This window comes from Polyodon spathula, chromosome 4, assembly GCF_017654505.1.
Source record: "Polyodon spathula isolate WHYD16114869_AA chromosome 4, ASM1765450v1, whole genome shotgun sequence".
Classification (NCBI taxonomy): Eukaryota; Metazoa; Chordata; class Actinopteri; order Acipenseriformes; family Polyodontidae; genus Polyodon; species Polyodon spathula.
Genome location: NC_054537.1, coordinates 85,403,623 through 85,416,786, shown reverse-complemented (window position 1 = coordinate 85,416,786; position 13,164 = coordinate 85,403,623). Strand labels below are relative to the sequence as shown.

At 36.8% G+C, this 13,164-nt stretch overlaps 1 protein-coding gene across 3 annotated transcripts in view; it reads right to left on the bottom strand.

Moving 5' to 3' along the window:
* The window catches only part of LOC121315014 (cyclin-dependent kinase 14), a 233,186-nt gene that overhangs the window by 126,676 nt on the left and 93,346 nt on the right, over window positions 1–13,164 (bottom strand). For all 3 annotated transcript variants that reach the window (XM_041248850.1, XM_041248848.1, XM_041248847.1), the window contains one exon: window positions 4,706–4,799. In XM_041248850.1, coding sequence (XP_041104784.1) covers window positions 4,706–4,799 — 94 coding nt within the window. The remainder of the gene's footprint in view (window positions 1–4,705; window positions 4,800–13,164) is intronic.

Below are 13,164 nucleotides of genomic sequence, written 5' to 3'. Positions count from 1 at the left end.
GCTATGTTAACTAAGTGTGATCCTAAATAAACAATTCTGAGGTTAACATCTCATAAGACTCTCTTTCAGGCTGAACAATCACATTGATTTATACACTATTATGCTTATTGACTGCCTACAAAACAAACCCCCATCGGAAGCAGTTACTTATTTGGACATGGAATTTTTTATATGATGTCTTTGAATGTTTTGATGTGATGCTGCTATAAATAAATAAATAAATAAATAAATAAATAAATAAATAATATATATATATATATATATATATATATATATATACACACACACACACACACACACACACACACATATATATATATATATATATATATATATATATATATATATATATACATACACACACACACACACACACACACACACACACACACACACACATATTATTACACGGTTACCTTGTACAGAAGTGACATTATGTTAAAGGTAATTACAAAATACCAATACTTAAGTCCCCAAATTCAAAAGGCATTCACCACACCCTGCTAAGTAATCTGTTGTAGACAATAAGTGCAACCAGGCCATAGATTTTCATTGGCAGTGAGATTTTTAGAAAGGATCCAAGACACAGTTATAATGTACAGTAACCAGCCCTAGGTCAGTATGCTGTTTGAATAAGGATTGTTTTGCTCATTCAGTACCTGGTTGAATACCTGCCACCATGTTCCTGTTAGCATTAACATTTCTACACAAAAACACAGAGGTTAGGTAATGCACATTCACGTGTACAGCGATACAATCTACGGATTTATTAGAAGACAGAAAAACTACCTGTATTTTGGCCAACACAGAGTGGTTGTCTCAGTGAGTCACTCCTTAATATCATATCAAAATAATGTATTTGGATACTGCTTAAAACAAACAGTTGGAAAATGTACTGCAAATTATTAACTTAAAAAAATGGGGTTTTACATGCACAATTCTATTAGCTCCAGTTTCCACTTTTTCTAGAAACCTGAATAATAAACATTTAAATTTCAGTTTAACAGAGTTTATTTTATATAAATCGGATTCAGCTAGAGCTGCTAACCTGTACATTACACACTCATATAGTTCTCAAAGATTTACTAAAATACTACTACACTGCAGTCTTCATTTTGAAAAACAAAACTATTACACCAATGGATTGCTTCTCTAATACTGCTGCTTACAAGTTGAAAAAAATCGATTATAAACTGTTTTTTATTGGAATGTTCAGTCTTGATATATTCTGTGTTAGAAAAACCAGACACCATTTGGTCAGATACCAGATCTTGGCACAAAAAATATATAGGCTAAACTGTGACTACCAGTTATAATAATACACTGACAAAAAAAACATGATTTATTTCTGAAGCTTAAGAATATTATTGTCCCTTCCAAAGCTAAAATAATCTGTGCCACACTAGGGAGATAGCTAGACATATAGATAGTTAGTTAGTGACGGAGTGTACATTCCTAACCGGAATTGAGAAGCTTTAGGACCCTGGGGGTGAAGAGCGTACACTCCATCTTAGTAAAGAGATGTAGGTTAGGAGTCCATCTTTGTGAAGGTCTCCTAACGGTCTGTTAATCGTATAATTGTTTACATTAATTGTTTGATTGGGGAGAGAGGAGGAGGCAGGGTAAACAGGTTTAGCCTGTCCCTGTTCAGATTAAAATGTAATCAACTGGTGTTTAAATCAGGGCCCAAACCGGGTAAGGTTTTCTTTTATCATTTTGTGTTTTGCTTTGAAATTAAATATACGCTACGGCATTTGACCCGATCCTGCTGTGTGGGTGGACATTGGTTATTTCAAGGAGATGTGGTTTAGCAACTTAGCTACCTTATCCCAATAGCAGCCACTACCTAATCCAACTATATATACATATATACACACACAAAAGATCAACTTCAAATTACTGTTGCAATAACTTGACACCTCAGATGGGTTTTCTGGATTAGGGGCAAGAGTCTCAAACAAGTGTACTACAAACAGCTCATAAGGCCCTAAATTAAACGTCCAAACAGGCATGGTTTGAATGGTCTTTGCTCCCACAGAAGCACAAGAGTGGATCCAAAATAGGAATAAATAAGGCTTAGAAGATATCAGAAGAACAACAACAATACGTTTGGATTAAAAAAAACAAAACAACACATACCGTAATTCAATTTGCAGTAATATCACAACTTATGAGAACTTTCTAAAATAATTGTAAGCTGTATTGAAGAAAGACTATAGCATACTATAATTCTGTTATAAATCCCAACCCAATAACACTTGAGTGCTGCAGTGTGGATTGTATCTTCCAGGTGCGCTGCTCTGGTGAATACAATTTAGAATACCCTGGTGATGGTAAGATACATATGGAAGCAAAACTGAGTAGCACAACCCCCATGCTTCCAGGCACAGCCTGGAGGCACACAGGCGCTGAACTTCTCTTCTCTGCTGTCTCTCCTGACACAGGTGCCCTTAGTAGCTCTCTCAGCTCTGGGCTATTCTGCATGCCTAGTTTCATCTGAGTTTGGACAACCGGTACTGCCTCTCTGCTCTCCAACAGAACAGTTACTGGCTGACATGAAGAAAAAAACTAAGATGAACATGCAGGCTATGTAAACAGTAATATCCCTGACAACTATTAAGTATCTTTAATGTACAAATAAGCAAATAAAATATTTTCCTTTATATGTGCTTTGACACCACAGACACTCCTGAGTTCCAATTACATAGGAAATGAAACAGTCACAGACTACCTGAGTAAAGAACGCAAACAGAACTGTCTATAATCTAGTATGATTCAATATACAACTATCAAATGAATTTTTTTTTTTTTTTTTACCAAAAAAAGATTGCAAAATGCACATCAAAAGAGTTGTATATAGTAAGCTCTAGCAAAGTATCCCTCGCGACGAGGGTAAAACTAGTGGGGTTTAAGTTTTTGTTATTTTTAATCTGTGCCATCCGATTTTTACCCGCACGCCAGATAATCGTAAATCAGCATTTATATGTGAAATAAAAGCATATTCTGGATGACAAAATGCACAATTTTAAATTCAGTTTATATGCAGTTTACAAATTATATACAACATAGATATTCCCATTATTTTTTATTTCCATTTGGCTGCTGCTCGCTGGTGGGACAGCCGTCTCCCTGTACGCTAGTAGTTTCCATAACAGTGAATTATGCTTCCATTCATTTTTCTTGATCTCGTTAACATGCATTTTGATTAACGAGTTCCCCTTATCTGAGATAGGAAGTGATGTAGGTGACCTGCGACAATTAAGCTTTTTAACAACCTCATCAGGCTTTTTAACAGCCCATCCAAAGATGAGCAGTAAAAAATAGACGGCCACATTCTCAGAGTAAAAGATGGATGCTTACTACAGCGAATGAGATGAGGGTATTTATGTCTTTGTTAATGTTACAAGGGGTTGTAAGGAACCGATTTACACTTCACAGATAATAATGCATACAACAGTAATACACACCCATACCCGAAACTGTGGAAGATAGCATCATTTCTAAAAAGAGATATGACTTTTTGTTGCACTGTGTTATAACGCTGCAATTGTAAAAAAAATAATAATAATAATGTTATTTATACTTATATAATGCTGCCATTATGTTATTTTGAGATTTATACAGTCATAATGCTACAAATGTAACTACAATAAAAAAGTATGTAAAAATAATGCAAAATTTGTTTTTAAAAAACTGTCCAAATTGGTTATTTGAAGGCTAAGAATCACAACAAAAAAAGCCAATTATTGACATGGAAATTGCCACTACAAATGGGCAGCTGGGTGGTTAACATATTTTGTTTGAAAATCACTTGCTACTAATAGATGTCTTTATTATACCAAGAGCTCAATACAATAACACCGGTTTTTGTAAACCCCCTGTGTGGGATCTACATAGTGACTGGAAATCCACAGCAGGAAAGATTTCTTTAACTATAATCTCTTTTAATGCCTGCTACAATATACTATGTTTGATATGCACACTATTATTCACTGCTGTTGGCTTAAAAGAAACAAGGCTCAGTTCAATAAATGACAATACAGAAATATCTAACATTTGTTTCCAGTTAAATATTTATTTTTATTTTATTATTAATTTCTCACCTGCTTTTCTTAAAGCAGCCAATCTCAAACTTGCATTCTTCTGCATTATTGAATTAAACCCAATGTTTTTAGTTAAATCTTTGTGAATAGGGTCACAAATACAGTTCTAATACAAACAGGAGCTAGTAGGTCTCATCTCCAGATACTGCATGATATGAATAGGTCATTTAGTACATATATAGACAGTAAAGGTGATCTTTAGTGCTCAGATATCTTATCCACCCCCATTAAATATTTATAATCTGCTAATCTATTGCTAGCAGCGCCACATTTGTTACTCACTCAAGGAAAGACACCACACATCAATATGGCAAAGCGACACGTTACACAAAAGCATTTTACACCAAGGTGTCCATATATCTTTCTGGACACATTCTGAAAATTGGAAGGCAAAACTGTTTAACCAGAAAGAGAACAGAGCACACTAATCACCAGCCACAAAGTAATTCCATTATGACATTTTAATCCAAGATGTAAAGACTGTAAGAATCCTGTATGAAAATTTGAAATTCAATATTTAACAAATATGGCTGGGCCACAAATTTTTTTTTAAAAAAATCACAAAAAACCTGCACCAGGTACACATTTTAAAAATGACTCACCAAAAATATCCTCTCAAGCTGGTCTTGGATATCCTTCATTCCTGGAAATGCTGCAATTCCTTGGATCATTTCTACAAAGATGCATCCTACTCCCCTGCAAAAAAACAAGAAGACATGTATTAATACAGCTTCACAAGTCTGTAAACGGAATTGACAGGACCAGTGAAAGTACTTTAGACAAAGAACAAAACAAGCATCTACAGCTATGGCCAAAAGTTTTTAATAACACTACAGAATTAACAAATTTGGCTTCATAAAGTTGAATGAAACCTGCTGAATAATGTTACGTCAACATATTGAATTACATACAGCTTTGTAGTTTTCATGAAAAACTGACAAAAATGAAAAGATGTGACATACTGTTCTATTATGGCTTCCTGTAGACTTTTGCAGTATAATTTTGTAGTTTCTTTGAATACATGATGTTCTGTAAAAGATCTAAATTATGTTAATATTTTCGTTGTTTCAATCTTACAATTGTAGGTGATGCAAAACATTTGACTAGAGCTATACATGAGTACAGTGTAACTTACAGGGTAGGACAGCTATACTGAAACACCTGTCAGAACACTGCAAATAGGGTGATATTACGGGCTGCCTGCCTGTGCAGCACTGATTTAATGTAAACAAGGTGTTTAAATTGATCCGGAAGGCTGCTGCATCTATTCAAGGAGATTTAGGGGGAAAATATATAAAGTCTGTTTTAAGGTTCCTCCAGCCCTGGATACACATTTTATGTACTACAAAATACACATCAAAAGTGTGTGCTTCATACAGAAGATGTTTCCTGGTGAATAGTGTAGCAATTGTCATTATTTTATGTACTGGCCTATTCTCAGTATGTTATGTGTTTGATTTCACCGGACAGTGATATTTTGAAATTTACCTATTTTCTAGAACATTCCAGATAGATTCAGTGCTGAGTAAATGTGGAGTAACTTCTAGAACTTTCTAGAACTTTCCAGAAATATAAATAGTAGTATAAATACAGGGGCCTTAAGCCCACCAGTTCAGTTTAGTTCCAGCTGCCTAAGTGGATACATATCTGTATTTTTCTGAGATGGCATCAAGAGGCTGCAATGGTGGCATTCCTGATGGGTCTCCAAGGTGGTTTTACCAAGTTTCCCTGCTATCTTTGCCTTTGGGACAGCAGGGACACCAAGGCGCACTACCACAGGCGGGAATGGCCACAGCGGACCGAGTTCTCTGTGGGGAGGAACAATGTCAAGTGGGAGCCACTGGTGGACCCCCGGAAGGTGCTGATGCCACCACTGCACATCAAATTGGGCCTTATGAAACAATTTGTCAGAGCTCTAGATAAGGAGTCGGCAGCCTTCAAGTACCTTCAAGACTTCTTCCCTAAGCTATCTGAGGCAAAGGTCAAACCCGGTGTCTTCATCGAACCTCAGATAAAGAAGATCCTGGAGTGCAATGAATTCCCCAAGAAGCTCACTAGTAAGGAGAAAGCGGCTTGGAACAGCTTTGTCGCAGTGGTTCGGGGCTTCCTGGGCAATCACAAGGCCGAAAACTATGTGGAGCCGGTTGAGACTCTGGTGAAGAACTACGGCACAATGGGCTGTAGGATGTCCCTCAAAGTCCATATCCTTGATGCTCGGAGGAGCAAGGCGAGCGCTTCCACCAGGATATACTGGACTTTGAACGCCGCTACCAAGGACAGTATAACGAGAACATGATGGGAGACTACATTTGGGGGCTGATTCGTGAAAGTGATTTACAGTATAATCGTAAGTCTCGAAAAACTACTCACTTCTATATCTTTTGTAGCCATTTTTGTATAACTTTAGTATAAATACATGTTAATTCGGATTCATATGTTGTTTTTTTCTGACTTTATGTGAACAAAAAGACACAAATTCGCCTGTTTTCTCATTGGAAATAGGTAAAGTTCAAAATATCACTGTCCTGGTCACAAAAGCAAAGTTTGTGGGGAATAATAGCCATTTTCTATACTTTTGAGGCATAAGCAATTAGGAAATAACACTTACTACTCAGGAACAAAAATTGTGTTACATAGTGTTTTTTAACAATTATGCCTTTAAAAATATTTTGCATTTCTAAAACTATCCACTAAAAACTAAATCTCCCAGAATACTATGTCTTCATTTACTAGGCAATAAATAGTACATGAGAAAAACACATCCAAAAAGCATTACCCAATCTATAGTTAGCCTAAGAAAATTTGAAAGCTACCCAGTCAGTGCTGACGGCATTTGGTTTAAGCACAAAGACTTACTTGAGAAACAAACAAAAACTGGGTGCCTGTTTTATAACATATGGAATCTCTCATTTATACATTGCCTTATTGTATTTCACTGTGTTGTGAGCTTGTAAGCTATTCCATGGTACATCTGAACAAGTTAAGTGAGATGAAAAATTTCATGTTACATCGAGGACCCAAGTAACGTAATTCCAGAGTCGGTGTCACACCTCAATGAAAAAAGGAAGTGCCAGGAGCTGATGAAAACCCTTGTGCAGAACACATACACACACACAGTTGTAAGAAACCCAGCTGTTGCGGTGTTTGTATTCATGCTTATGAATCAACGTAAGAACTGAAAAGAGGCTGATAATAAAAAAGCTGCTGACACAGGAAGAGTGAGTAATGCAGACTGAGTATAACCCGTAGGTTCCTTTCATATTTGTGTAAAAGTTACTTCACATATTCCATCCAAAATGATAAGCTTTCATTAAGCCAGTATAAAGTACCTATTTATGAATGTGTCTAGTTTCCTTTCCAATACAGAGACCAAACTATCTCCTTTAGGAAACATATGACAACAGCATGCTACTGTTTGGCGGTTTCTGAAAAGCACGTTTTCTGCATTGCTTTGAAATAAGTAAACGAGTAAAGAAAATGTTGAGTATAATAAAAAAAAAAAGTACAAATGCTACTTGAATAATAATAATAATAATAATAATAATAATAATAATAATAATAATAATAATAATAATAATAAACAGATAAATGTGTTGTGTTGTCTTGGAAAACTGCATTGCTGGAATGTGCCCGCAGAGTTTGAAAACTATTGTGGGACAGGTTTCTAGTGAGTACTGATAATACTGCATTACTGGAGATGAAAAGGAACCCATATTCGTGGTATTTAGAAATATACAGTGCATTAAGTTTCATGTGGAATAGCTAATGTCAGTCAATGTGACTAACAAATAAATAATACTGTAGCTTAACAAGCATTCCCCTTCTTTTTTCAGGCACAGTAGAAACAGATTTGTAGAAGCGTGCATTCAAAATGTGTTGGTCTTGCTGAGCCCCCTGTATTTCCATGCAGACTTTAGAGTACACATCAAATGGCAGGCTAAAAGGGGGGGTATGTGTAATTAAAAATAAATAAAAACATTGACAACCCTTAAAGACTAATACATGTGGGCTATTTAAAACAGTAGTTCATAAAAATAGATTTAGCTTAAAAAAGGGCTGTGGTTTCTCCATTCTTGAAAATGTGGAGTGCCCCTTGATTGCGTTTAAAAGAAAGGCATGGATGGGTAATGTTCACACTACAGTACATTTAGAGAAGTTCTGGTTATCTGTTATCTGTAAGGTGAAACTATTTTAAAGGTTTACTTTATTGCATTGATATCAGATTTTATACTACGCATTACAGTAAGTAATAGAGCTACGTATAATACATACACATTTTTTAGTCAAGTAAGCATCCTGGCTAGTGTTTTTTTTTTTTTTTCCCCAAATAATTTCTGTTCCTTTCATGATATTGCATGTGTGTGTGTGTGTGTGTGTGTGTGTGTGTGTGTGTGTGTGTGTGTGTGTGTGAGTGAGTGAGTGAGTGAGTGAGAGACATTGCCCCCTGTGTGTATGCTGGGTTAGGGTTAAAAGGTCTGCCACGGCTCGAAGGTCTACTTTTCTTTTTAAATGTACTTCACATTAACAAGGAACCGAGAGAATATTCACAAATTTGTTGTCTTCCCTGTAGGAACTTACCAGGTTCCCATTTGGAAATTGTAAAAATAAACCAACGAGCTCCCGAGTGGCGCATCCAGTAAGGCGCTCTGCATGGAGTGCAGGATGCGCCCTATAGCCTGGAGATTGCAGGTTCGAATCCAGGCTATGTCATTGCTGACCGTGACTAGGGGGTTCCAAGGGGATGGTGCACAACTGGCTGAGCGCTGCCTGTGTAGGGAGGGATTAGGTCAGCAGGGCAGTCCATGGTTCACTGCACACCAGCAACTCCTGTGGCTGATAGGGCGCCTGTGAGTCAGTGGAGCCATTCAGATCTGTGTTGTCCTCCGGCACTATAGGTCTGGTGGCTTCGCTGTGGATCCGCAGTGTGAAAAAAGATGGGGGGTTGCAGTGGTGAACCAGGATTAACAGTAACACAATTTGAAATTGGGGAGGAAAATGGGCCAAAAATCATTGGCAAAGACTACATTTGTGAATAAAATAAATAATAAGAAGAAATACATTGACTTACTTTAATTACACATAACATCATGAAGTATAAGCAGTTTATGTGCTTGTTTCACTAATGAGGCCTCGTCTTAAAGTACACATTTTTAAATCATCGGTTCTACATATTACACTTATTGAAAGTCCAGAGATCAATTTATTTATTCTGAGGAAATACATTATTCTATTTACAAGGTCACTGTGTAGAATACTGAATCCCCCCCCCCCCCCCCCCCCCCCCCAACCCCCGATTTCTTTATAGCATTTTATTTTTTACATTTATTGGGGGGATAATGTTTACATAAAAAATAAACTCAGCAATCAAAAATACAATTTAGTATGCAAGAAATTACTCCCTTGAACCTGTCCCATGGTGGTCATTAACAATGAAAGGGATTAGAGGAATTACACAGTATTGTTTCTGATTACAGCTCCATTAAGCACAGGGAACCAGAATACATCATATCCAAACAAACAAAAACTTACTTTATAAAGCCTAATCCAGTTCAGCACTACACGCATATTACAATATCTTTATCATTATATAGCACCTTTCATAATGAACCACCATCACAATGCACTTTACTGAGGTAGGCTGTGAACTGTGCATTACATGCAGAGTCATTTACAATATGACACTGATTTAAAATCTGTGGCAAAGTGCCCCGCCCCTGTGTGTATTTTGTGTTGTATGTTGTGTGTTAATATTGGTGCATAGTCATTGGTACACAGGATATAAACAGGGCTGTGTAACACGAGTGTTTAAAATGTATATTTGTATTTAGGCATGAGGATTGTACAGCACTTCACGTGCAAGTAAAATGTAATAATATGCGAGCACGGGGAATTGCACTTTATTAATTCACGTGCAGTTGTACCGCGACTCCAATTGAATGATTGATTAGCAATCTAGTCTCGGTACAGATACATAAAAGCAGCATGTTTTCACTCAATCGGGGGTTGTGTGTTCGGTGAATCGAGAACGTGATTGGAGATGGAGGTTATAATAATAATAATAATAATTTAATTTGGTTAATAGTTAAAATATCAGCTCACCGTGTTTGTCTGTGTAGTCCATTTTGTTTGTCTCTTTAATTTGGCAAAAGTGCAGTGTCCTGTGTTTTTGTTTGTTACAACTTTTTTAGTGTTCAGTGTTTCAGCATACAATATCATATTCGATAAGTAGAAAGAAACTTAGGGCCGGTCCAAATCAAACCCTGATCGCTCTTGCAAAAGAGAGTTTATGCAATAATATTGTATCCCAAAACCAAAACTAGCCATTTCCAATCCGCGAAAGGGGCGGAGAGACGTTTCGCAGGAGTAGGAGAGGCCGCCGAAAGCAACACGAAAACAGCTGTTGACCAATCCCCAGCCAGTATTTGTAACCTTTCGAAGGGGCGGAAACAAGGTTGGTAACCTGCGAAGAGGCAGGCGAAGACAGCCACTGCTGTCCAGAGCCCTGCTGTGCACAAGGCTGTATGTTAGGCTTTAACTGCACAAGAACGAAGATTAAAAAAAAAATAATAATTATGATTCCATTACATGAGAGTAGATGTTGAACTTCATGGTGATTTGAACTCGGCTCTTGCCAAGATAAGCAGCAGCTAAGACATAGCTTTGCAGTAAACTAATGTGATCCATCTGCATCTCCATCCATCTGCGTTGTTTTCCTTCTGATGATGTAGATATCCTTCAGTTGGTGTTGATTGCTGAAGTGTAATGCTGGCTCCAGGGATCAGCTCACTTTGACTCCCCAGCACATCAGCACACACAATGTCAGTTAACAAAGAAACTCTGTGCAAGTATTGTAAAATTAAAATGTTGATAAAAAAAATTTAAAAACTTGGGGTAAATAGAACATCCAAAAACCAACGTAACACTGTCTCCAGGATCAGTACCGGTACATATTATACAATAAGAAGACAAATAAAATGCTATCCAGTGCCATGAAAAAAAAAAAACAAGTTGATTGCAATTTTTTAATTTTTTTTAAAACGGACAGTCAGATAGTTGTAGTTTATTATTATTATTATTATTATTATTATTATTATTATTATTATTATTATCATCATTATTTCTTCTGTCGAAAACCCAAAGCAAATTTAAAAACTTCATCTTGATGCTTCTGAGATGACAGTTAGGCTACCATTAATATTATGTAATTTTATTATCTACACGGATTTATACTTTTCAGGGGGGAACTCAAAATAAAATGTGTGCTCCCTTGTACTGGAACAGTGGGCTTGTTCTTACATGCTGAGAATTTGGGCTTCATGTAATGTTTCTGTGTAGGGATACATGTTGAAGTACTTTACGAGAGTAACCAGATGCTAAAAACTAAAAGCTAATATCTTTAAAGTGGTTAAAACATTCATACGCTCTTCATTAGTATTCTAGTTTGTTTACATTTGCTAGCCTTGAGTCTGACCAAAGTTCAATGTAATGGAGCGCTGTCCCTTTAAGAAATGAATAATTTGAACAGTAGTAGGTGACGTTACAGATGACGTGAGAGTATGTCCATAGACTTAAAAATAAAAATGTACTGTAGTCGTAGCTTACTACAAAGATAAAACAAATAAATCTAAAAAGCTTTACTATCACTGAAATAGCCACTATTCCATGCATCTATTGTTTGTACGTATTAAAGAAATAATACATATTGCTTTATTAAACATTTAACTTGAATTGTGGCCGGTGCCATGCCAGATCCAGTAAATAGCATGCTGCACTTCAGATACCCAGCTTCCTTTTGAGCAGATTGTTACTGTCAATCGACGAACTGTAGAGCTGAGGTCCTCATAACAAGATACTACTCTTGAATCTATTTAAAAGAGCAATCTGAAAGTTCCCCGGATCATGATGCTTTTGATGCATAACTAAATTCTCTGACCTCTGGGAACAGCATCTGTTGTTTTAACGAATATCACAGCTGTAGTTAAACAATGCATTGATAAAACATTATACAATCTATTACTTTATAAAATTCTGCTATTACTATATATTTTTATCACATGATGCGCTTGCAATATTTATGGCAAAACTGACACAAGAGATGTTTTAAAACCAAGCAAAGGGTGCACACTTGTAATGCACATTTGGTGCCAGGTACTGTTTCACCCTGCAGTTCAGTTGCAAACAACTGCAGTAAAGACTGCTCACATTGGGGTTGAAGTAAAATCAAGTCCTGTGATTTTAACGCTATATTCCTTAAGTAACTGTCACTCATACGCACGGAACGTTAGCTCTTAGTTACCGTCTCCATTTCCTGCAGTTCTCAGTGAAGTGTTAAAGCAACCTGCAGTCACGTCCACCTGCTTCCCCCATTCCCCAATGGTCACTAATTGCCCACAGTTTGATACAGCTGGTGTCCTCAGAAGCTGCTGCCCCCACACTGACTAGTCCTCAGACAGTGTCACGGCTCATTTATCATCTCTGAAGTCTTTCCACCATAGGATGTTTAGTATTTCCCACTGCAAGGACTAAGAGCAGGACAGGCAGGAAATCCTTCAGACTGTCAGAAGACATTTAAGCAGCTCCTTGCTTCATTCGCAAATGAAAAATCCCTCTTGCTTATTGTATGACTTTGCACCACAGGGAAACAGCCATCTCCCGTCAATATTATTCTATAGGCTTTTTCCATAATCTGCACAAAACAACATGAACCCTAAGAAACGAAAATACATTACCCCCCCCCCCCCCCCCCCCCCCCCCGAATGAATGTAATTTCTAAACACACATTATTTCCAGAATACACATCACCTCTCTAAAACCATTCTTGTTGAATCTTTTAAGACGTATACATTAAAACTACTGCGTGTTCTATAAGATGAGTCACAAGTATCAATTACTCTTGTTTACAGAGCCATTTTTTTTTACCTCACACAATTTCAATGTTTTACGAGTAACACATATTATTTCTAAAACGAAATATAAAAAGTGAATTAGAAAGAATTAGAAAGAAATCATGGTCCACTATCTAGAATGCAGTGCTGCCTCTGGTATTATTACTTCATTTAAC